General features: G+C 40.5%; 1 protein-coding gene across 2 annotated transcripts in view; it reads right to left on the reverse strand.

Moving 5' to 3' along the window:
• unc119.1 (unc-119 homolog 1) overlaps positions 1-26,914 on the reverse strand; it is a 64,024-nt gene that overhangs the window by 14,785 nt on the left and 22,325 nt on the right. For both annotated transcript variants that reach the window (XM_043715937.1, XM_043715938.1), the window contains exons 2-3: positions 11,179-11,292; positions 5,729-5,840 (exon numbers count right to left, since the gene is read on the reverse strand). In XM_043715937.1, the coding sequence (XP_043571872.1) occupies positions 5,729-5,840; positions 11,179-11,292 (226 nt within the window). The remainder of the gene's footprint in view (positions 1-5,728; positions 5,841-11,178; positions 11,293-26,914) is intronic.

A 26,914-nucleotide genomic window follows, 5' to 3' on the forward strand; every position in this document is an offset into this window, starting at 1 on the left:
TGAGCACTTTGGAGAGAGAGTGACCATAATTCAGTTAAGTTTAGTTTAGCGATGGAAAGGGATAGGTACATGCCACAGGTCAAAAGTTATCGATGGGGCAAGGGCAATTATAATGCGATTAGGCAAGAATTAGAATGCATAGAATGGGGTAGCAAAATGCAGGGGATGCAGACAATGGAAATATGGAGCTGGTTTAAGGAACAGATATTGCGTGTCCTTGATAGGTATGTCCCTGTCAGGCAAGGAGGAAGTGATAAAATAAGGAAACCGTGGTTTACTATAGAAGTTGCATCTCTTGTTAAGCAGAAGAAGGAGGCTTGTGTGTTGATGAGGCAAGATAGTTCAGATGAGGCAATGGCGAGCTACAGATCAGCTAGGGATTTAAAGAGCTGCAAAGGGAGGACACGAGCAGTCTTTAGCAAATAGAATAAAGGAGAACCCTAAAGCTTTCTACAGGTATGTGAGGAATAAAAGGATGATTAGGGTAGGAATAGGGCCAGTCAAAGACAAAAGTTGAAAGTTGCGTGTGGACCCTGTGGAGATCGGAGAGGTGCGAAATGAACATTGTAGAGGAGAAGAACGAGGTACGAGATATTACACTAGAAAGGATCGAGGTTAGTTACGAACAGCTGTTATCAATTCTAGAAGGAGTGAACGTAGACAAGTTCCTTTGGCCGGATGGGATTTATCAGAGGATTCTCTGGGAAGTTAGGGAGGAGATAGCAGAGCCTTTGGCATTGATATTTGAGTCATCATTGTCTACAGGTTTAGTACCAGAAGACTGGAGGATTGCAAATGTTGTGCCCTTGTTCAAAAAGGGCAGTAGAGATGATCCAGGTAATTATAGACCAGCGAGCTTTACTTCTGTTGTAGGAAAGGTCTTGGAAAGGATTATAAAAGATAAGATTTATAATCATCTAGCAAGCAACAATTTCATTTCAGATAGTCAACATGGTTTTGTCAAGGGTAGGTCGCGTCTCACAAACCTCATTGAGTTTTTTTTGAGAAAGTGACCAAGCATGTAGATGAGGGTAGGGCAGTTGACGTGGTATACATGGACTTCAGTAAAGCCTTTGATAAGGTTTCACATGGTAGGCTATTGGAGAAAATGCAAAGACATGGAATTGAGAGTGATTTAGCAGTTTGGATTAGAAACTGGCTTTCTGAAAGAAGGTAGTGGTTGATGGAAAATATTCAGCCTGGAGTCCGGTTACTAGTGGTGTGCCACAAGGATCTGTTTTGGGACCACTGCTGTTTGTTATTTTTATAAATGACTTAGACACAGGCATAGGCGGATGGATTAGTAAATTTGCAGACGACACTAAAGTCGGTGGAGTAGTGGACAGTTTGGAAGAATGTTACAGGTTGCAGGGGGACTTGGATAAACTGCAGAATTGGTCTGAGAAGTGGCAAATGGAGTTCAATGCAGCTAAAGTGTGAGGTGATGCACTTTGGGAAGAATAACAGGAAGACAGAGTACTGGGTCAATGGAAAGATTCTTGGTAGTGTGGATGTGCAGAGGGATCTTGGAGTCCATGTACATAGATCCCTGAAAGTTGCCACCCAGGTAGATAGTGCTGTTATGGTGTGTTAGGTTTCATTCGTAGAGGGATTGAGCTCCGGAGCCGCAATATCATGCTGCAACTATACAAAACGCTGGTGCGGCCACACTTGGAATATTGTGTACAGTTCTGGTCCCCATATTTTGGGAAGGATGTGGAAGCATTGGAAAATGTGCAGAGGAGATTTACCAGGATGTTGCCTGGTCTGGAGGAAAGGTCTTATGAGGAAAGGCTGAGAGACTTGGATCTGTTCTCATTGGAAAGAAGGCGGCTAAGAGGGGATTTGATAGAGACATACAAGATGATCAAAGGATTAGATAGGGTAGACAGTGAATCTTTTTTTTAGGGCGATGATGTCAGCTTGTACGAGGGGGCATAACTACAAATTGAGGGGTGATAGATTTAAGATAGATATCAGAGGCAGGTTCTTTACACAGAGTGGTAAGAGCATGGAATGCTCTACCTGCTAATGTAGCCACATTAGGGAGATTAAACAATCCTTAGATATGGATGTTTTTGGGATTGTATAGGGGGACGAGCTGAGAATAGTTCACAGGTCAGGTCAACATCGAGGGCTGAAGGGCCTGTTCTGCGCTGAATTGTTCTATGTTCTAAGTGTATAAAAATAGCTGTGGGAGCAGAGGGGGTTATTGAGAAATCAGTTCCTTAAATCCCATACTTGAGCAGAAGAATTCAGTTGAGGCCTTTGATGAAAAATTGGAGGACTGCTTAGCCAAAACTAATGGAAAGATCCTCATAAAATGTCATACATTGGAAAATAACTTTAACACTGAACATTCAAAGTATTTTCTGGAGAGCTACAGCATACCTTAGAGCTGGCCCCAGAAAAAGTGAATGAACCTTCAGAATTTCACAGGATATGGGAACTCCTGGGCTAGTAAAAGTGAAACTGGATTTACAGCAAAGTCAAATATAAACTGTGTTAAATCAGTTGTGCTTATTTTTAATTTTAAATAAATGTGTTATTGTTTCAAAAAGTGAAATCATGTTGCCCAAATTATCTCAGTTAATCCCACAGGTCTCAGGTTTCTTTTACAATGTGAATGGACTTGAACAGGATCATAACAGCTGTAAAAAGCAGAGGACAGCCTGTGTAATGGTGGATAATCTCACATTTGAGCCCACCTTTCCACATCCAGTCTTATCTGATTTATTTTTGATATATGATCCAATTTATGCATTTGCTCAGTTCAGTAATTTTATGTCTGGTAAATGCACGGTATATGTTGCTCTTCAATAACTGAACTTATAGGTGCTAATAAAATGTTCTTTTTTTAAAACAACGAAGAAACACAACACTAAAACATGGAATCAAAAGAGTCAGCAAAATGGAAGTAATTGAGTTCTGCATAGTTCCTACTTGGCAGCATGTTACCACGCCAGATTTTATCCACAGCACTGTGAAACAATTGGGAGATTTAAATGCTGCAAAGATTTGCTCACTTCTTATTGCCACACAGGAGATTTAAAACAAATTGTAGGGAAAATAGGTGGTGAGAAAAGAGCATTGAAACGGAACATATTACACCAAAAAAAAAATGGGTGGGGTCATAGGTCTACAGATTTCCAGGAAATGTATGCAACAGAGCTGTGGGACAGCACCAATTATTCCACCGCCTGTCTTCAAAAAAAGGAAGCATATGTTAGGTACATTCATTACAAACAGCCTTCCTGGAATATAGTGTAGAGAGATGCTTAAAAAAAGAAATGAGCCACAAAACATCTTTGGTAGATTGCATTAAAGGAAATCACACAGCATTTTATAAGTATATTAAGAGCAAAAGGATAGCAGGTGAAGAGTAGAATCTATTGAAGACCAACAATCTGTGCATCGAGCCACTAGGCCTTGGTGAGATCTTAAATTAATATTCCTTATTTGTATTCACAAAGGAGAAAGACGTTGTAGTTGGCATTTTCAAGCATGTTAAGATTAATTGGGAGGAGATATTACATGTTTTAGTAGGCATAAGAGTTGTATAAAACCCCAGGGCCTGATGAGATGTATCCTAGGCTGCTATGGAAGGAAAGGAGAGAGATTTTTGGGGTCCTACCAGAGATATTTAATCAAAGTTTGTGCGAAGATTTGTAGCTCAGGTGCTCGTTGTTGTGGTTCTGTTCGCCGAGCTGGAAGTTTTTGTTGCAAACGTTTCGTCCCCTGGCTAGGCGACATCATCAGTGCTTGGGAGCCTCCTGCGAAGCGCTTCTTTGATGTTTCCTCCGGTGTTTATAGTGGTCTGTCCCTGCCGCTTCCGGTTGTCAGTTTCAGCTGTACGCTGTAGTGGTTGGTATATTGGGTCCAGGTCGATGTGTTTGTTTGTGGATGAATGCCATGCCTCCACATTAGCCTGCTTGGCACACCCTCCTCATTCCTGAAGAAGGGCTTATGCCCAAAACATTGATTCTCCTGTTCCTTTGATGCTGCCTGACCTGCTGCGCTTTTCCAGCAACACATTTTTAAGCTCTCATCTCCAGCATCTGCAGTCCTCACTTTCTCCTACTAAATATATTGATATGGGTACTGCAGTTGATGTTGTTTACATTGACTTCAGTAAGGTGTTTAACAAGGTCTCACATAGAAGGCTGGTCCAAAAAGGTAAGAACTCATGGGAGAAAGTGAGGGCTGCAGATGCTGGAGATCAGAGCTGAAAATGTGTTGCTGGAAAAGCGCATTCCTGAAGAAGGGCTTATGCCCGAAACGTCGATTCTCCTGTTCCTTGGATGCTGCCTGACCTGCAACACTTTTCCATTAAGAACTCATGGGATCCAAGGCAAGTTGGCAAATTGAATCCAAAATTGGCTTGTAAGTAGGAAGCAAAGGGTGATGGGTGGAGAGTTTTTTTTGAGATTTGAAGTCTGTGACCAGCAGTGTACCACAGGGATCACGACTGAGAGTCTTGCTGTTTGTTACATATATTAGTGGCTTGGATATGAACGTAGAAGTTATAATTAATAATAATGACAAAAATTGGTAGTGGCATTGCTAGTGAGGAGGATGGCCTCAGGCAACAGATCAGCTAGCGAACTGGGCAAAGCAATGGCAGATGGAATTTAATCCCGATAAGTGAGAGGTGATTCATTGTGGGAAGTTTAATAAGGGAAGGATTTACACTATCAATGGCAAGCTCCTAAGGAGTACTGTGGAACAAAGTGACTTTGGTGTACAAGTCCATTAATCCTTGAAGAGGTCAGCACAGGTAGACATGGTGAATAAGGCATACTGGATGCTTGCCTTTATTAGCTGGGGTAGAGAATATAGGAGCAGAGAAGTCTTGTTGCAAATTCATGGAGCACTGATTAAGCCACAGATGTAATACTGTGTGCAGTTCTGATCGCCACATTCTCGGAAGGATCTGATTGCACTGGAGGAGATTCACCAGATGTTGCCTGGATGGAAAGTCTCAGCTGAGGAGAGGCAGGGTTTGTTTTCCCTGGAGCAGAGGAGACTAAGGGAAAGGGATCTGATTCATGTCAGCAAAATTATGAGGGGCATAAAAAGGCTACATGATTAGATTAGCTTAGATTAGATTAGATTACTTACAGTGTGGAAACAGGCCCTTCGGCACAACAAGTCCACACCGCCCCGCCGAAGCGCAACCCACCCATACCCCTACATTTATCCCTTACCTAACACTAGGGGCAATGATGAGAATCTTTTCCCAATGGCAGATGTGTCTAAGACTGGATTTTAAGGTGAGGGGTAAGTGGTTTAGAGAGGATCTGAGGAAAACGTTTTTTCACCCAGAGGGTGGTAGAAATTTGGAACACTACCAGAGAGTGTGGTGGATGCAGGTATTCTTTCAACATTGAAGTAACCTCTGGACAAGCATTGAAAATGCCAGGGAATAACAGATTATAAACCAAGTGCAAATAAATGGGTTTAGGATAAATCAGTGCTTGTTGGTCAGCACAGACCAGCACAGCACAGTCTGTTTCTGTGCTATATGACTCTAAATGCAGTCATGGTTAAAATGGCTGTCAGGAGAAGAAAATCAGTTTGGAAAACAATGTCAGGTATTGCTGGGTATTTTCCTCCAGTTGTTGATCATATCGAGCTGCAAGCTATTTCAACAAAATATCAACAAACTTCCAAAGATAATCATAATTTGATTTTAAAAATGAAAACTAATAGTATATTCACAACTTACGTTGCACCAACTGTTCTCAGTCTCAAAAAGGCAGGAGTAAACTGATAACGAACAAAACGTCCTGAGCTGGAATCCATTTCACCATTCTCATCATCAATATCATCCTCTTGCTCTGAAAGTAAAAGTAGAAATTCAGAACATTATGAGAGTTTAAGACACCTCCTGTACCAACCCAAGTACCTATTATTCGTGCAAGGCATTTGATAGTTGAGTTGGGGGCAAAATATTTGGCAGCAGAGTTGGGGGAGGGGGTTAAATAGGGGAGGTGAGGGAGAAAAGACATCAAATTAGAAGTTCAAATATGCCCACAACATCAGGGATCATTGGTTCGTAGTCAGAAGTATCTCGACAAATCCACTCCCAACAGACAAGATTGCTGATGCAAATTGTAATACCTCCTCAGACTCACCTGAGATCAGTTCATTCAGTGCAAATTGCATACTAAACATGGTACACTTCTGATATGTTATTTCAGTCACTGAGGTTTTGAGGGAGAGAGTGAAATAAAGCACCACAGAAAATACCAAAAGAAAATTTGAAAACTGTATTAGCTTGCTCAGGAATTGACTCTTATTGCTTAGTAACTGTAAAAGACCTTAAAAAATTAAATTAAATTTTTTGTACTAACTGAGCCAGTTTATAGCTAGAAACATAGACTTTGCTGTAAGTATTGAAAAGCTCAGTAGCTATACAGGTACACATCTGAGGCTTAAATTACAAAACATTAGCCAGGTAATTGCCAAATCTAAAATTGTGTGCTTCAATTGGTCCTTTTTTTTTAAACAAATTACAATTTTACATTTCCACAAAATTAACAATTGATCTAGCACCGAGAGCCATTTCTGGAAGAAAGTTCCAAACAACTATCATACTTAAGTAGAAGTATGTCTTAGCATCTCTCCTGAATGGTCTGGCCGTAACTTTTAGACTATGCTTTCTTGTTCTATAATTGCAATAGCTTATCTTTATTTTCCTGTTACTATCTTGAAGACTTCAATCAGATTAATCCTTAACCTTCTAAATTCTAGAGAAAACAGGCCTAATTTTTTGTATAATCTCTCCTTATAACTTAAACTCTGAAGTTCAGATATGTAAGGTTGGTGTGCAACAAGTACTCAAGGAGGCAAATTGAATTTTGTCCTTCATTGCTAAAGGAATTGAATTTAAAAGTAGGGAGGTTATATCACAGCTACATAGAGTGCTGGTGAAGCCTCACTTGGAGCACTGGGTGCAGTTTTGGTCTCTTTACTTGAGAAAGGATATACTGGCACGTGAGGGGGTGCAGAGGAGGTTCACTATGTTGATTCCAGAGTTCAGGGGGTTGGCTTAAAAGGAGAGACTGGGATTATATTCATTGGAATTTAGAAAAATGAGCTTCAAAATAAAATTATGAAGGGAATAGATAAGATAGAAGTAGAGAGGATGTATCTATTGACAGGTGAAACTAGGACAAGAGAGCAAAGCCTCAAAATTAAGAGGGGCAGATCTGACAAGAAACTTCTTCACTCAGAGGGTTGTCAATCTGTGGAATTCAATGTCCAATGAAGTATCGAGCCTTCCTCATTGAGTGTTTTTAAAACTTTAGATAATGTTTTGAACAGTAAAGGGTGGGTGAGAGGCTGGGTAACTGGAGCTGAGCTCACAAAAAGATCAACCATGCTCTTATTGAAAGGCAGAGCAAGTTCGGAGGGCCAGATGCTCTACTCTTACTCCTAGTTGTTATGTTCTTATGTAACTCCTCCCTCCAGGGTCAATTTATCTTTCCTAAGGTGTGGTGCTCAGTTCTGCACAGAATACTCCAAGGGGGGTCTAAAGAGGGTTTTGTATTACTGCAGCATAACTTCTTCATTCCTATACCCCAATCCTCAGATACAAAGACCAGCATTCCATTAGCCTCTTGATTATTTTCTGCATCTGTTTGTGATATTTTAAAGATCTATGCACCTAAACCTGCAAGTCTCTTTGGACATCCAATGTATTTGACTTAATATGATCTAGAAACAACCCTGGTCGATTCTTTTCAGTCCAAAATGGATAATCTGACACTTGTTAGCACTGAAATCCATCTGATACATTTTTTTTCATTAGCTAGCCTATCACCATCTCTCTGTAATTTTATGCTACCCATACTGTCCTCAATGCCACTTAACTTCGTGTCATCAGCAAATTTGGACTTTCTATGCTATTATCCAAGTCATAAGCAAATAATGTGAATGATTGAGGCATAATACAGATCCTTGTGAGACACCACTAGTCACACGCTGCCAATTTGAGTACGTACCATTCACCCTTCTTTCTGTTGCCTGCCACGCAACCAATTTCCCAGTCATATCAGCAATTTGTCCTTAATTCCATTTGCTTCCAACTTGTTAACAGCTGCTTATGTGGAAATTCATCAAATGCCTCCTACAAGTCTATGTAAACAATACCCATAGATATTTCCCTGCCCACTACCTTGGTCACCTCTTCATAAAATTTAATGAGATTTGTTGGGTATTATTTACCTGAAGGAAACTACGCCTGACGCACTACCATTCAGACAGGTGCTTGTCTGCCTCTCCCAATCTATGTTAAAGTTAAATCTCCCATTAATACTACTGTCTTTGCTCCACACTTGTCTAATTTATGCATTTATACAATCTAGTACTTAAGGCTTTTTTTAAAATGTTCACTCACAGGATGTGGGCAATATTTATTGTCCATCCCATCTGCCCTGGAGGTGGTGGCAGTAAGTTGCCTTCTTGAACCACGGAAGTCTTTTGGGTTCAGGGAGACATAGTGCCATTAGGAGCAATATTCTTGCATTTTTATCCACTGACTGCTCATTCACTTTGTGATGGCATTTAAGACTTGGATCTGAACATGCAGGTGATGGTGCTTCCATGCTTTTGATGCCCTTATATTTCCGGTGGTAAAGGTCACAGGTTTTGAAGGTGGTACCAAAGACACCTTAGTGAGTTACTAGTTTGCATTTTATAGATGGTGCACACTGCTACCACTGTGCATCAAAGGTGAAGAGAGTGCATGTTGAAGCTTTTTGAACATTGTTAGAACATCCAGATAATTCTTTGCATTCTGACTTGCTCCTGGTCTATAGTAGACAGGCAATGGGGAGACAGGAGGTGGGTTTCTCATTCAAAAATGACAATAAACTTTTCTTTGTGCTAGGAATGACTTCAACCGGCAGAGAGTTTTCCCCTGATAACCCACAGACTCTAGTTTTGTGAGCACACCTAGATACCATACTAAGTTGAATGTTGCCTTGATGTAAAGGGTAGTTACTCTCATTTCACTTCAAGATCAGCTCTATTGTCCACGTTTGGACCAAGGGTGTACTGAACTCAGGAGGTAAGTGGCACTGGCAGAACCCAATCTGAATGCTAGTGACCAGGTTATTCCTTTGGAAGTGTCATTTGATAGCACAGCTAATGATTTTTTTTTTAGGTAAGACAATGTAGGAGCAGAAGTAGGCCATTTAATGAGATTATGGTGATCTAATAATCCACAACTTTGCTTTCCTGCCCTATTCCCATAACCCTTAATTCCTTTACTGATTTGTCTCTGACCATCAGTACTTTCTGGGTTCCTCCTGTTTATTTTGTAATTCCATGCCTCATTAGCCCAAATGAATGTCACTTTTCCAGGATGAATTCCATTTGCTCCTGCTGTGCCCACTTGAGCAGTCTATTGATATCCTCCTGCAGTTTACAGCCATCTTCCTAACTGTTTACCCCTTATCAACTTGTTACCATTAATACATAAACAGGACAGGAAAAACCACAGTTTGATTTGAAATAAATCAATTTATGGGCGGCATAGTTGCACTGCTGCCTCTCAGCAGCAGGGACCCAGGTTCAATTATAGCCTCGGGCGGCTGTCTGTGTGGAGTTTGCACATTCTCCCATTTCTACGTGGGTTTCCTCCGGGTGCTACGGTTTCCTCCCACAATCCAAAGATGTGCAGGTTAGGTGAATTGGCCATACTAAATTGCCCATAGTATTCAGGGATGTGTAGGTTAGGTGAATTGGTCAGGGGTTAAAAAAAATTATTGGGTAGGGGAACAGGGCTGGGTGGGTTACTCTTTGGAGGGTCGGTGTGGACATGTTGGGCCAAAGGACCTGTTTTCACACTGTAGGGATTCTAATTCTAATTCTAATTCTAAATAAAATCCCAGAACACATAAGGAGCTCAGAGTCACAGAGTCATGCAACACAGAAACAGACCCTTTGGTCCAACTTGTCCATGCTGATCAAGTTTCCCAAACTAAACTAGCCGCACTTCTGAAGTGAAAGCAGAAAGCCCCCTTTACCCAGAGCCAGCCTGCAGCATCACCACTAACAGGAAGCAGACAGCAACTATAAATGGGTATTTTTGAGGCTGGCAAGTTAGAAATGAATGCAATGTCACAGGGTATTAAGCATATATTTCATTTTCAGGCTGCAATAAAGACATTCTTTTCATGTTGCCATTTTCAGTTTTCATATCCAATTTCTGTCTATGATAACAAAACAAAACAGTCCCAGACTGCATCACTTTGCTGATGGTCAAGAGTAGATTGATATGGCAGTAGCTGGCCACGTTAGATTTATTCTGCTTTTGTGCACAGAGTACACCTGGCAAACTTCCATATTGTCAGGTAGATACCAATACTGGAACAGCTTGGCAAGAGCATGGCTAGTTCTGCAGCAAGTCTTCCACACAATTGCTGGAGTTTTGCAGGTTCTGCAGAATCTAATGACTTCAGCCCTTTCCTGATGCTGCAGACTGAATTAATGCCACTAAGGACCTCAGAAGGAGGTTGAAGTTGGAGATCCTTGGAAATTGTTGCAGCAGTGTGATCCCTTTGCTTTCACTAGTTCATGTCACAGGGCAATGCCCTGACCAAACACCCGCTTAAAATTTAAACAAAGCCCAGCAGTTAGTGGTCAACACGTGCCATGACAGTATCTCTAACAATCAGAGTTCACTTTCTAACCATTCAGCACTCTCCTCTCACATAGTATAAATGTTGATTCTTCAATTGTAATGATATTTTATTGAAATGTCCTGAAAAGTGCAAGATGAAAAACTTTGACAGCAATAAAAATATTCCTAATGACCAAGTAGCTCCTGTTAAGGTATTCATGTATATTTCATAACTAATTTACTAAATTAAAACTTTAAATGTCTCCTAAAAACTCCATAACTCACTGGACCCAAGTGCTCATTAAAGCTTAAAAGATGGAGAGACATACCAAGTAGTGATGAAAGCCTTTGAACTACTGACTAAAGCCAGCTGTGTTTTTAATATTCACTCACAGGATGTAGGCATCACTGACTGGGCCAGCATTTATTGCCTATCCCTAGTAAGTCCCTATTTAAGCTATACTCAACTGGTTATGATCATGAAAGCCACCTAAAGTCTTGCGGCCTTACAGACTACGGGAGCCTTTTCCCAAATGGCAACATACCTGACGCTGGTGGTTTGGCAATCTCAAACAAAACAGTGCCAGATTCCATGTCGCGAATCTTAAATCGTGTAAAGTCGATGTTGTAAATGTTGTCTTCAGGTTTGCACAAGTAAGCTGAAAGAAATAATTCTTAATGTCATTCTTCAACCTTTACTAATATAAACAATGCATCAAAAATATGTGAAACAAGGTGTCAAAGTTTTATGAGTGTAACACTCAGCTGAAGCATTTCATCATAAATAGTATTACAATAGCCTCAAAAATACCCATTTATAGTTGCTGTTTGCTTCCTGTTAGTGGTGATGCTGCAGGCTGGCTCTGGGTAAAATGTGCAGGTTAGGTGAATTGGCCATGCTAAATTGCCCATAGTGTTAGGTGAAGGGGTAAATGTAGGGGAATGGGTCTGGGTGGGTTGCGCTTTGGCGGGTCAGTGTGGACTTGTTGGGCCGAAGGGCCTGTTTCCACACTAAGTAATCTAATCTAATCCAGTATGGGATCCTTAATATTTAAACATGAATTGTAATCTTACTTTCACCAATTCAACTATGTGACAAGATTTAACTCTTTTGTTAAATAAAAGACAATCTTTACTGGATATAAAATAACTAAATAAAACAAACACTATTAGTTTAACAATACAGATTATACCTACATATGTTATGTACTCAAGCATTTTATATAAGGCACACCAATCTAAATGTACATTAAAGGGACCACCCATAAGTATGCCACAATCCCCTAGATTATTCATCTCAGCCCTATAGTTTCCCAGATGAGTAAGACTCTCCTGTTGCTTAAGAGCCCCATCTCTTAAACAAACCTTAGTCACCTTTTGAACTGTGACTTCTTCAGATATTCTGATAATGTCTAAAACATAGCATTTTAAATTCTTTTTTTTTACATTTTCATCTTCCCAGAATTAAAGAAAAATCACCTGCAACATACTAACATGAACTATAGCCTAAATATTTGCAACAATGGCAAATTAAGAGAATTTAATATGTACCATACAAGATGGGTAAAGTTGGAAGTATATCATATGTTTATGTTCTCATAGTCTCTCCCTCTCTACAAATTCCTGAAATCATATTCACACAACACCATGAACTTGCCATTACACAGGCAAGCCTCCACTGCTTCCAGCATAAGAATCATGATAAATCACTTCTGATTACCCCTTCAATCATTCTTCACCCAATTTCCCCTTCCATGTCACAACTCTATTGCATTTTGTGTCCTGCAAAGAAATATTCCACACCAATTCACTCTCAATTATATTCTCAAAATGTGAACTGCCAGGCCTTTGACCATTTGTTTAGCATTTCTGCAGCAACTGATTTGCTCAACTGAATCCTTGCCTCCAACTCTCGCATCACAGTCCCAAACAAAACTATTTATTTCTCACCCTTGTCATTTTCTGGGGTAAGGCCCTCATCTCTACTCCCTTTAATCCACGGAACAGACCAGAATGGATGGCAGACAGCTAGCATTATCATTTGTCTTCAGATGTGGCTGGAAAGCAACGAATTATCAGGTCCATCTTTCATCTGTTAAAACTGCTCTCATTATTCTTGAATTATCTTGAAATTCAAAGATACTCCCCGGGTGCTTTTATCCATTGCAAACTGTATGCATACTTACCTCTCCCCATATTCTTCACCTTTTCCTCAAACAAACATGATGAACCCATAGATCTTTTAATTTGAATTTTTTCTGAAGAGAAATGGCTAATGTAGCTGTTCTTGCAGTTCAACTTTTTTTATGATCCTAACAGTTGCTTCTGCCACATGCCTTTCTTCCCCAGCACATCAAACCAAACGTTATCTGCCTCAGTTCATCAGTTGAGATCTCATTCATTCTTCGATATCACTAGACTTGGGTAGCTTGCCATGGTCTACTATCCCTGAACTCTGCTACCAAAATCCTACGACGTTCTGTTCACCCATCATGCATATTCTCACTGATTGACACGATTCCTAGTTAAACAATAACTATTTTAAAATCTCTCCACTATGCCACCTCTTTAACTATTTCTGCAATCTCCTCCATTGACACAATCCTCTTATGCATCTGCACATCTAATTCTCGCATCCTGAGCATCCATGATTTTAATTGTTCCACCATGATGGGCTGCATATTCAATTCCCAGTGCTGTACTGTCTGGAACTCTCCTCTTGAACCACTCTAATTCTCTTTTCTTCATGAAAACAGATCTTAAAATCATTTGCTCTAACATCACATGTAGCTCAGTGTCAAAACTTGCTTTATAACACACCTATGAAGTGCCTAAGAATGTTTTTTATGTTAAAATGTCTTGTATAATAATCTGATTTTGTAGATACAATATAACCAGTTTTCATTGCATATGCAAAAGTAGAATTTGTCATGTAAATATGATAAGCAATGTCAATTATCTCAAAGTATCATGGCAAACAATCTCATCCAATCTGAAAAGTGTAACAACATCTCAGAGCAGGTTAATTAAAAATATCTACATATAAAACATAGAACAGTAAGAGAAGAAAGATTTAATAGATACCTGAGTGGCATGAACTGCCAGAGGAAGTGGTAGGTGCAGGTACAGTTATAACAATTAAAAGTCATTTGGATAGGTACATGAATAGGATAGGATTTGAGAAATATGGACCAAATGCAGGCAATTGGGATTAATTTAGTTTATGAAACTTGGTCAGCATAGACAAATTGGACCATGCTGTATGACTCTATGACTCCCTATAGGAGCTGTTTAACTTTGCTGTAGCAGTTGGTCACCCCGAATAGACTGGTTCTTTTACTTTTCAGTTCAATTATAATGCTAGTGGCAATCTCAAAAATGAGTTTGACAAAAGTCTTCATCATTATAACCTAATGTTTTACTAGAAAGATTTCTGGTACACAACAGAGCATTTTAATACAAAAAAGAGAACTAAAAAGTGAACCAAGCTCTTAATCATCCCTTAGGCAGTGAACTGAAAATATTACTAAATACTAGCAAAGAAACAAACATGTGACGTGATGATAGAGTGCAAAAAATAAACTTTATTTTGTTCCCTTTGACTTTCAGAAAGCAAATAATTACCGGGATGCTCACACAAATAAGGTTAAAAAAAAAGTCAGAGAAATATGGATTCCAGCCCATGGTTTGATTAGTAAGATTAGGACCTTAAAAACTAAAGATATTTTCCATCTATTTCTCTTTCCTTTACACCACTCTGCCACTCCTTGCCTGCCATGGACCTGCTATCCACCCCAAACCAAACATATCATTCCTTCCAACATTTTCCCCTCTTTTGTACATGCTATTATTAGAAGCTACAATTCTACCAGTCTTGGCTACTACTACAGACATTTCATTTCTGAGGAATTTCAAACTGAATATTTTTCTCACAAACTACCATCTCCTCTCTCCCCACCCACTCTCTTTCCAATGTATTTCGTAAAAAAAAATTCAGTTGTAAATTTTACAATTTTCTTTTTATCTGATCAAGGATGTGTTTGATGCTGGCTAGGCCTCATCCTTCCATGTCGTGAAGGTCGTGGCTTTTGGTGCTATCAGAGGAGCGCTGGTGAGTTACTGCAGTGCATCTTATAGATGATGCATACTGCTACTACTATGCATCAGTCGTGAAGGAACTGAATGTTGAAGCCAATCAAGCATGGTGTTTTATTCTGGATGGTGGCAAGCTTTTTTAAATGTTGGAGCTGCACTCATTCAGGCAACTGGTGTGTTGATGAAGTGCATTCTTGATGACGGGCTTATGATCAAAACGTCGATTCTCCCGCTCATTGGATGCTGCCTGACTGGTTGTGCTTTTCCAGCACCACATTCTTCGACTCTGATCTCTAGCATCTGCAGTCCTCACTTTCTCCCAACCGGAGAGTATTCCATCAAACTCCTGCCTTGTAGATAATGCACAAGCACTGGGGAAAATCAAGTGATTGACCCCTGCACAGAATTTGTAGCCTCTGACCTACTGTTGGAACCACAGTATTTATATGGCTGGTCCAGTTCACCTTCTGATCATTGGTAACATACAGGATGTTGGTAGAGAAAGACTCAGCAATAGTCATTCTATTGAACATTAAACAGTAATAGATTCCTTAATCAGAAATAGTCATTGCTTGGCACTTACATGGCATGAACGTTAGATCTTGCCCAGGTCTTTCTGCAAATAGAATCTCTAGAATCGGAGGTGTCCTAAACCTCTTGGAAATATCACTGATAAATACAACCTTTCTGAAGTATTAACTTTCATAAATCACTGAAAGACAATTTTATCACTAAAATTTATTTACAAACTCACAGGGAAAGTATTTCCTGGACATAAGTTCAAACCTGCAAAACTAATTCAAGTTTTGACATGTGCTACATGATGCTTAAGTACTTTGAAATCAAACAAATCTTAGGAAGTTTCTGTAACAGTAGATTTGTGTCACCACAAAGGAGTAAAATGTCTATTTTAAAATGTCAACAATTGAAATATAAGACTACATTGTTAATGATAACTGATGCATTCATTATAATTTATTACATACGAACAGCAGTGACAACAGAAATATTCTTGACCTTTCCACTTGGCCATGTCAGCTACATTAACAGGTCAGCAGTTTATGCATTCTCCGATGTGACGACAGTAAAAAAAGTTTTAAAATATAAACAAAATTCAGATTTCTCACATCGACAAAATTAAGAATGGCGCAAATGCTTAGCAAATTGAGCAGTATCCTTGGAAATCAAAACAATATTTCTGGATAATTGCCTTTTATCAGAACTGGAAAATGTGACAGAACAATTTTTAAGCAGTGCAGAGGTAAAGGAGGGGAAGAAAGAAAACATAAGGGAAGGCCAGTAATAGGGTAGAAGACAAGTGACAAAAGGGGATAATGGTGCAAAATGAAAGGCGGTTAAGGAACACAAAAAAACTAAAAGAAAAAAAAATCTACAGTAGCTGAAAATTACAAAAATAAATTCACTACCAGCAACTGCTGTTTTAAAAATTGGTGGTGTGTCTGCAACCAAAGTTGCTGAATTGTCAAATTCAATGGTGAGTCAGAGGGCTGTGAAATAACCGCATCAAAAGACAAGGTAATGTCCCTCAAGTTTCTACTGAACAGTTGAGTAGGGCAGGCACAGAGATCAGTGTAGGAGTGAGATGGATAACTAAAATAAGTGACAGGAAGTGGTGGATCACACTTTAAAAATGAATGCATTTTGGAACCTCCAATTTGCATCTGACATCTTCAATGTAGAGCATCATGAGCAGAGATATAAGCAAATCATGCTTTTAAGACAAAGGAATGTTTTCCATTCTTGACTGGGGGAAAGGGAGAAGGTAAAATGATATAAATAGTTAAAAATCACACAACACCAGATTATAGTCCAACAAGTTTATTTGGAAGCATCAGCTTTTGAAGTGCTCCTTCATCAGGTGGTTGTGAAGCAGGACCATAAGACACAGAATTTATAGCAAAAGATTACTGGGTCAAACAAGTAAAATGATATATTTAACAAACCGAGATTGTTGTTAAGTCTTTCATCTTTTAGAATATAACCCAGTAGAGGTGGAGGAAAAGATCCACTGAATGTGGAGGCTGCTCATCTGGGCATGGAGGAAAAGGATTACTTCATTCATTTTGACAGAGACGGTGTGGGGTGACAACAAAAGTGTGTGTAGAGAGATGGCCACATTTGCGGTGGTGATTAAGCAAGAGAGAGAGAGAGGAATCTCATTGAGTAAAAGGAAATACCACTCAATAAAAGTATTACATTCAATATAATTTACTATATATGAACAGCAAATCCAAGTATCAGTTATCGTTATCAATTGAGTCTTATATTTGAATTGTTGACATGTACTTGCTTTTACATAAACAAAACTAAATCAATAAAGGAATACAAAGCAACCCTTGCCCACTTAACTTTCTGACCATAAGAAGCAGTTAACACAATACTCAGTGAAAGCAACTGAACAAGATTACTGTTGTAATTTCTTTCTATCTAAAGGTTGCACAGTCCCACATGTGTATTCACTTAAATGGCAATTCCTTATGTGGAAATATACACACAAACATACTGAAGAGTGAAAAAGAATGAGGAAGCAAAGTTATCAAGCCTTTTGGACCCCCACAATAAATAGGTAGGCACACTATCTACAGCTGACTGGGTAGTGCTCAAATTTATTCTTGATTTTGACACTCTAACCAGGAATAGTTAAGCCCACTAGTATAGAAAACCACAAATCCTCAAGTCTGGGAAGAACACTCACTTACATTACATCTATCAGATAAGCAAAATGTCCAAAGACAATCTAAAAGCGGAGTGGTAACAGAAAGCAGCTCAGAATTTCAAGCATGTAGTAATTACCATTATTTTAAAAGGGACTGGATAAATATGTTGCCAGTGAACAGATGTTAAATGGCTCACTCCCAGCAGCATGGCCATGTAGCTCTTAAATTGGTGAATGTCAATTGATCTATCTAGTCTGAACTTTCAAATAAACTGTTCAGGTTCCTTACTATGATTCTAATCAAAACTGCCCAACATTGACCTGTCAAAGGACCCTATCTGGCCCACCATCAGAGTTCCAAATACAAGAAGAACAATTGGATGATTCTGTAAGGAGATGCCCCACTAATCAGAGGCCAATTCTCTCCATATTTTCAGCTGATATGTTTACTAATGAGTTTAGCAGCAGCAAATTAAGAAAATACTGGCTGGAAAAATAGAGCTGCATGCAAACAGGAGTAATTTTATCCAGTCTTTGCACAACAAGTAGCATCAGTGTTGACACAGTACGTTGTTTGGGAAGGACAGAATGCAAATGATAGTGCATCCACCAGGCTAGTGTATGGAAAGAGGGTCCAAATGACAGGTAGGTGCAAGAAACCATCCTCCAAGTTGGCAATTCTGTCAGGCAGAAGAGTCTATTCATCACAAACAAGATGGTGGAGAAGGCTGGTGAAACAAAGAGGGATGGAGAGAGAAGGACAAGGGGAGAGAAAGAAGAGTGAGAGAGAGAAGTGAGGACAAGAGATAGAGAAAGATGGGAGGAAGTAAGGAAGAAGAGGCATGCACAGGCCTCAGGAAGGGAGAGTGGGAAGCAGGGAGCAGGAGAAAAAGCAATGACAAGGAGGAGAGAAAGAAAGAGACAGTCTGAGAGGGATGGAAGAGAGGGAGTGTGTGCAGGAGACATGGAGAGAAGAATACAGAGAGGAAGGGAGGGTGGAAGAGTGTAGGAGATTGAGAGTGTAGTGAACCGTGAAACTGAGATATAAGACTCCAACCACAACCCCTCTCCTCCTCACTTCCCAAAATCCTATCCAGAAAAGGGCTGGGAGAGGAGAAAAACTCAGTTCAAAGTGAGAATGTGTATAGGGTATAAGCAGGCAGGGAAAGAGTTAAGTTCTGAGTTACAGGACAGGATGACAAAAGGGTGATCTGTTTCCAAACCCTGCTTTTATGTGAAGTCAGCAACGGCCAGCTCAGGGCTTGTGTCACCAGAGGTGAAAGCAATGTCAGTGTTTCTAAGAACGAATTACCTAGCTCAGTCCCAGATCCTCCCTTTCCTAGTGACCAGTACTTGGAGATTTGTTGTTCTTTCCTCTTTAGATTAGATTAGATTAGATTAGATTACAGTGTGGAAACAGGCCCTTCGACCCAACAAGTCCACACCGACCCGCCGAAGCGAAACCCATCCATACCCCTACATTTACCCCTTACCTAACACTATGGGCAATTTAGTATGGCCAATTCACCTGACCCTGCACATCTTTGGACTGTGGGAGGAAACCGGAGCACCCGGAGGAATACCACGCAGACACGGGGAGAACGTGCAAACTCCACACAGTCAATCGCCTGAGGCGGGAATTGAACCCGGGTCTCTGGCGCTGTGAGGCAGCAGTGCTAACCACTGTGCCACCGTGCCACCCACATGCTTTTAACATAGGTGGCAAAACAATTATTTAGTTCTGCTGTTTGATCCTTTGCAATGGCTCATTTTATTAATCAATCATTTAATTATCTAAGTCCCAAAACTTACCTTTCTAAAATTTGCTCACCAATACTCCCCAGGAGAGAAATCTTGAAATAAGGACCTCCGTCCAAAAAGGTGAACAAGTGTATTCTAGATTAATTGTCCTAAATGCCGTTTACTGACAGGAATTCATAATCTCTTTTTAAAACTTTGTGGTTTTCTGTTACACCTCGGCTGCTGCTGGCCTTTTGACTAATTTTATAATTGGTTTTAACCAGAAAGCATGTCAGTTAAATTGCATATTTTAATTTTTCAAAAATCTGGGGACTTTCCTGACCTCTACTTCTTAGCACCACTGCAACACTGCAAAAATAAACGTTTAGAAATCAAATTAAGGTTCAAAAGAAAACATATTTTTTATCTTATTTCTTGTTGGTGTGGTAAAAAAAGTCTATGGAAAACACATTCAATCACAAGATCTCAGGAATAGTCAAAGGAGGCACAATAAAATATACATTCAACACTGATGGACATAGTCCGCTAAATTTTCTGATAAATTTTCGATAACATGATACATGATTTTCAAAGATGATACCAGAATTGATTAGATACATGCATTAAAAACATGCATCATCCATTCCACTCTCCAGCCTCTAGTTTCTCCAGCCCCATCGTATCTGTTCTGATGATGCCAGCTTCCGCAGGGCAGCCTCAGAAATGTCCATCTTCTTCCTCAACTGAGAATTCTCTGCCACCTTGGTTCATAGGGCCTTCCTAGCGGTATGCCATTACCAGATACATCTTCATATCCCCTCCTTTGTCAGCCCCGCAAGGACACCATGGTCCACTCCTCCTCCACTCCCAACACCGCCGTGATACCTTTCCAGGCTATCTCAAAGTCTAACACCTCCCCATTCATATCCTCCCTCCTCACTATCCAAGGGCCCAGACACACCTTCGGAGTGAAGCAGTGATTTTTCTGCACTTCACTCAAAATATCTACTCAAAGCTGCTCATAATATGGTCTCCCGTACATCAGGGAGATGAACACAGACTGGGTGACCACATTCTGTCTACAAAAATGACCCCAATCTTCCAGTTGCCAGCCTATTCAACACACCACCTCGTTCCTTGACCTTTCTTTCTTGGGCCTGCTGCAGTGCTTCAGTAAGACTCAGCATAAGCTAATAGAGGACAAGCATAGCATTTTCCACTTGGGGACAATGCAGAATTAGTGGCTGGCACCCTGGCTCAGTGGTTAGCACTGCTGCCTCACAGCCAGAGACCCAGGTTCAATTCCCACCTCAGGCAACTGTCTGTGTGGAGTTTGCACATTCTCCCCGTGTCTGTGTGGGTTTCCTCCGGGTGCTCCGGTTTCCTCCCAAAGTCCAAAAGCATGCAGGTTAGGTGAATTGGCCATGCTAAATTGCCCGTAGTATTAGGTGAAGGAGTAAATGTAGAGGAATGGGTCTGGGTGGGTTGCTCTTCGGAGGGTCGGTGTGGAGTTGTTGGGCCAAAGAGCCTGTTTCCACACTAAGTAATCTAAGAACTTGAACACCTTCATCCTATGTCTTTTGCTCATCCCTACCACCACACCCAGGCCCTGTCACAACATTGTTGAGTTTTGAAAGGACAAACAAAAAGTAAGCAGGTAAATTGGTCACAACGATGCAGGTGACATTTGAGACTTTGAATCACCTTGTGATATTGAAGAGTTAACTTGCTCTGTAGACCTGCAGGAAATTGGATGTCCCGAGGCTAGGGTGGGATGTCTCTGACTGATAGATTGTGAGAAATTTACATTATCATCTCCTATTATTCAGAGCCATTTACATGGCCACTTGTTGCCATTCAGAGCAACTTACATTGTCATCTCCTACTATTTACATTTTCATCTCCTATTCAGAAATCAATAAGAACATTACAGTTGTAATTTGACTACTTGCCTATTGTTTTAAAAAAAGATTTACAACAGTTTTGACCGTTAAGGGATGATTTACATTGTATTGTTTCTGGAGATGGTCAGGTCACCCACTGTGTCTCGAGTAGCATTGTCTGTGATGGGGTTGGGGGGGGGGGGGGGGAGGGGAGTTGCTGGGGCTTGTCTCATGAGCATTACTAACTGTGATGTAAAGATTTTGTATAAAGAAAGAACTGATTTCTTTGATCAGGGACAGCTTGGACACGACTCCGCAAGCCCGGCAAGGTGTGTGTTAAAAGTTCCTCCAGAAAGTTTGTACTGTACTGTGCTGAATAAAATTTTGGTTGTTCACAGAAGTTGGCATGTTGCAGTTGCATCAAGTGTGTAAGGACCTCAAGAAAAAAAAGAACACAATAACCTCACATCTCTGCAAAGTTCTAAATGAAATGACCCTGGGTGGGATCTCTCACTAGATTGTTTAATCTGAGCATGTCCAAGCTATAAAATTCAAACCTTCTATTGCCCATGGATTTAGCAAAACTCAAAATTTCTGGTTTCCCAGGTTATCTTTGAACCCTAAAATGAACAGAGATACAGAAAAACCAGATAAGCTCTGAATAGTTACTGTCCATTTGTGATTGCTTGACTATGATTTCCAAGTTTGGCTCATTTATATGATCAATTTAAGTAATAATCAGGTGATCCAATGACTGAAACCAACTCAGCTAATTAATTTTATTTACTCTAAGAACTAGTATTCTAAACCCTTACCTCACATCCTTCTCCAGACACTGAGCTCCTGCAATGTTCCCTCTGACCCCATTACTTGGGAGATTTATTCCTACTCCTTCAGTCCTACTTCAGCCAAACAGTTTAAAACAAATTCTCACCTGACGCCATAAACTGGTGGTATGGCAGTTCTGTCTTCTCAGGTAGTACTTCTTCACAATCTACTTCAAGTTACCTGTCATCGCTCCCTCCTCAAAAAGTCTACTCATGACTTTTCTGCACTTGCAAATTACTGTCCTATTTCTAACTTTCAAAGCTCCTGAATGTGCTATTGGTCTCCAAATTACACCCCATTTTTCTCCACAATTCTACATCTGATTATGTTTCCAGCCTACTTTGTACTGAAACTACTACGTCAAAGTGACAAATGACATTCTGCATGATTATCAACACAATAAACTGTACCCTTCTTCACCAATCTGCAGCCTTGGACACAGGTGAGAACACTTTTCTCAAACTTCTCTCCTCCAATGTCCAATTGAATGAATTCCCCTGCTTGATTTTACTTTTAAATACCTAATCATCGTTAAGAGAATCTCCTCTAATAGACTCTCTGCCTATTCCTGCTCTGTTTTCTTGGAGTCCCCAGATTTTACAAGTAAACCAACAAAAATCATTTTATGATTCGTAGCCTCCCACCTGTTCCCTATATAGATGTTCCAGTTCAGTTTCTGCTCAATGGTAATGTCCCAGGATTGGGGGATTCAGCAATGATAATGCCACTGAATATCATGGGACAATGATTAGATTGGGCGGTATGGTGGCACAGTGGTTAGCCACTGTTGCCTCAGTGCTAGGAACCGGGTTCAATTCCAGTTTTGAGCGACTGTCCATGTGAAGTTTGTACATTCTCCCAGTGTCTACGTGGGTTTCCTCTGGGTGCTCTGGTTTCCTCCCACAATCAAAAGATGTGCAGGTTAGGTGAACTGGCCATGCTAAATTGCCCATAATGTTCAGCGATGTGAAGGTTAGGGGTAAATTTAGGATAATGGGGAATAGGTTTGGGTGGGATACTCTTCTGAGGGTCAGTGTGGGCTTATAGGGCACAGAAGGGCCTGTTTCCACACTGTAGGGATTCTATATTTTAAAAAGCTCTCTTGTTGGGCATAGCCATTGCCTGGCATTTGTACAGCATGAACGTTAGGCAGATGTCAATGTTGTAACTGCTCCAGAACTGGTCAGCTAGGACACAAGTTCTGGAGCACAATCTCTGGTACTATTATTTTAAGGCAGAGTCCATAGCAATATCCCTTCAGTTATTTCTTGGTATTACTTGGAATGAATTAAATTGGCCAAGAATTGGCATCCATAATTTGTGGACCTTCAAGGGAGACCAAGATGGATCATCCATTTGACCATTCTAGCTGAAGATGGATGCAAATGCTTCAGCCTTATCTTCTGCACAGATGTGCTGGGCTCTTTCATCATTGATAACTGAGCTACTTGTGGAGCCTCCTCCTTCTGTGAGTTGTTCAATTGTATACAACATTCACTCGATACTGGGCTGAGAAGTGGCAGATGGAGTTTAATTCAGATAAATGCGAGGTGCTGCATTTTGGGAAAACAAATCTTAGCAGGCCTTATACACTTAATGTTAAGATCCTAGGGAGTGTTGCTGAACGAAGAGACCTTGGGGTGCAGGTTCATAGCTCCTTGAAAGTGGAATCACAGGTAGATAGGATAGTGAAGGCGGCGTTTGGTATGCTTTCCTTTATTGGTTAGAGTATTGAGTACAGGAGTTGGGAGGTCATGTTGTGGCTGTATAGGACATTGGTTAGGCCACTGTTGGAATATTGCGTGCAATTCTGGTCGCCTTCCTATCAAAAAGATGTTGTGAAACTTGAAAGGGTTCAGAAAAGATTTACAAGGATGTTGCCAGGATTGGAGGATTTGAACTATAGGGAGAGGCTGAACAGGCTGGGGCTGTTTTCCCTGGAGCGTCGGAGGCTGAAGGGTGAACTTATAGAAATTTACAAAATTATGAGGAGCATGGATAGGGTAAATAGGCAAAGTCTTTTCCCTGGGGTGGGGGAGTCCAGAACTAGAGGGCATAGGTTTAGGGTGAGAGGGGAAAGATATAAGAGAGACCTAAAGGGCAACATTTTCACGCAGACGGTGGTACGTGTATGGAATGAGCTGCCAGAGGAAATGGTGGAGGCTGGTACAATTGCAATATTTAAAAGGCATTTGGATGGGTAGATGAATAGGAAGGGTTTGGAGGGATATGGGCCGGGTGCTGGCAGGTGGGACTAGATTGGGTTGGGATATCTGGTCGGCATGGACGGGTTGGACCGAAGGGTCTGTTTCCATGCTGTACATCTCTATGACACAACAGGACTGCTGAGCTTAGACTTGATCTATCGTTTGTGGAATGACTTAGACCAACAATCACTTGCTGTTTGTACTATTTGACACGCAAGTAGTCCTGTATTCTCCAGATTGACACCTCGTTTTTAAGTATGTCTGGTGCTGCTCTTCACATGCCCTCCTGCATTCTTCATTGAACCAGGCAGGATTCCTTGGCTTGATGGTAATAGCAGAGAGAGGGAGATTACGGATTGAGGTTGACTATAATTCTGCTGCTGCTGTTGGCTCATAATGTTTCCTGGAGGAGTCCCGGTGTTGCGTCATTCAATCTGTTTGAAATCTATCTCATTCAGCATGATGGCAGTGCCACATAGGATGGAGGGTATACTCATTAAGACGATAGGACTTTGTCTCTACAGCAGTCCGTCCAACCGATACTTCACAGACAGATGCAGTTATGGCAGCCAGATTGATAAGGATAATATCAAGAATGCTTTTTCCAGTTGCTGGCTCCTTCACTACTTGACGCATACCCAGCAATTAAGCCATTTACGATTTGACCAGCTCAGTCAGTAGTGGTGCTGCTGAGCCTTTCATGAAGTCTTCTACCCAGAGTAAAAACTGTACTCTTGCCACCCTCAATGCTTCCTCCAAATGTTCTGGTCTCTGTTATAGGAAGGATATAATTAAGCTGGAGAGGATTCAGAAGAGATTTAACAGGGTGTTGCCAGGAATAGAGAGTTTGAGTCATAAGGAGAGACTGGGATTTTTTTCACTGGAGTGTAGGAGGTTAAGAGCTAACCTTAGAGGTTTATAAAATCATGAGCAATATAGATAAGGCAAATGGCATGTGTCTTTCCCCAAGGGTGGGGGAATTTCAAGACTAGGGGATATATTTTTAAGGTGAGAGGAGAAAGATTTTAAAAAGATAAGGAGCAATTTCTTTTAACACAGAGTCGTTCATTTGTGGAATGAACTTCTAGAGGAAGTGATGGATGCGATTACAGTTACAATGTTTGAAAGACATTTAGGCAGGTATATGAATAAGAAATGTTTGGAGATATGGGCCGAGTGCAGGCAGGTGAGACTAATTTAGTTTGGGATTATGGTCGGCATGGACTGGTTGGACCAAAGGGTCTGTCTCCATGTTACATGATTGTATGATTCATCAGCCAAGGGGAGATCAGCAAGATGTTTCCTTACTCATGTGTGTCTGATGCCATGAGACTTCATGTGGTACAGAGTCACTGTTAAGGTCTTTCAGGGCAACTCCCTTCTGACAGTATACCAATATGCCACCACTTCTACTGAACAGGACAGGCAGGACAAACCTACAGATGGTAATGGTATTGTCTCAAATACAATCTGCAAAGTGCAATTCCATAATTATGTCAAGCAACAGCCTGATGTGTCTGAGAGATAGTTCTTCCAACTCTGTCACTAGCCCCCAAATGTTGCCAAGGAGGACTTTACAGTGTCAACAGGCTAAGTTTTCGACTGGTGTTCCTGGTGTCTAGGTGATCTAACTTGTTCCTTTTTTGAGGCTTTTAGTGATTTGATTCAGCTAAGTAGCTTGCTTGGCCATTTTAGACAGCAATCAAGAGTCAACCACCTTGCAGTGGGACTGGACCCACATTTAAGCCAGACTAGGTAAGGACAGCAGATTTCTTCCTTAAATGTTAAGCAGATAGATTTTTAGGACAATCAATCACGGATTCATTAGATTTTTAATTTTATACTCGTTTTTAATTTAAATTCTGTTTGCCACTGGGATATTTGAATCCGGGTTCTCAGAACATTACCTGGTTCTCTGGATTACAAGCATTCACTGCAACACCATTTGCATACATCTGATCACTACTTCTATTCCTCAACCATTCTACAATTCAAGTGATCTGGGAAATGGAAGCAAATTTCTGTTGCAACAAACTACTGAACACTTTGTAGCTTAAAACTTTCCAAAAAGATCCAGAGATTAAACTTACCCAGGAAACAAATTTAGCAAGTGGATTTGACATGACTAATCAGACGTCCAATCACTTGAGTAAACAGATCCATTCAAGCATTCAGCAAGATGTGAAAGATAGTGTTGTACTCATCATCTGCTTTAAAGAAAATTATATGGGCTAGCCATGCAAGCATCTTTTGTAAAATAAAAACCCCAAAAACTTTCATACCAACATTATAAAACAAAACACCCATAAGGTAGTGCAGCATGTGATCATAAGTTCGGTCAAAAAAGTTGACTCTTAGGAGTACCAGGATTTAGAGAGAGTAGTAGTAGTAGTTTGGGGAAGGGTTTGCAGAGCTTAGGGCAGGGGTGGGGAACCTGCGACCTTAAGGCCGCATGCGGCCTTCTAGGCCATTGCGTGTGGCCTTTTGAATGAATCCAAATTTGCAGGACAAATCTTTTATTTTTTATTAATTTTTTTTGTCCTTTATTATTTTTATTTTAATCTTAAAATGAATGTATTTAAAATACCAGAGAGTAAAAGAAAATTCAACTAAATAATCCTCACAGACCGACCACCACAATTTAAACATTGGTAAGTCATAAAGGCTATTTCGACACCTGCTATGCTCATGATTTAGTTATAATGCGACTCTCGTTAGATTTTTACAAAATAATGTGAACAACTTAACCTATCCCGAGAGAGAGGGGAGAGAGAGAGGGGAGAGAGGGGAGAGAGAGAGAGGAGAGAGAGAGAGAGAGAGAGGGGAGAGAGAGAGAGAGAGAGAGAGAGGG

Source organism: Chiloscyllium plagiosum, chromosome 25, assembly GCF_004010195.1.
Source record: "Chiloscyllium plagiosum isolate BGI_BamShark_2017 chromosome 25, ASM401019v2, whole genome shotgun sequence".
Lineage (NCBI taxonomy): Eukaryota > Metazoa > Chordata > Chondrichthyes > Orectolobiformes > Hemiscylliidae > Chiloscyllium > Chiloscyllium plagiosum.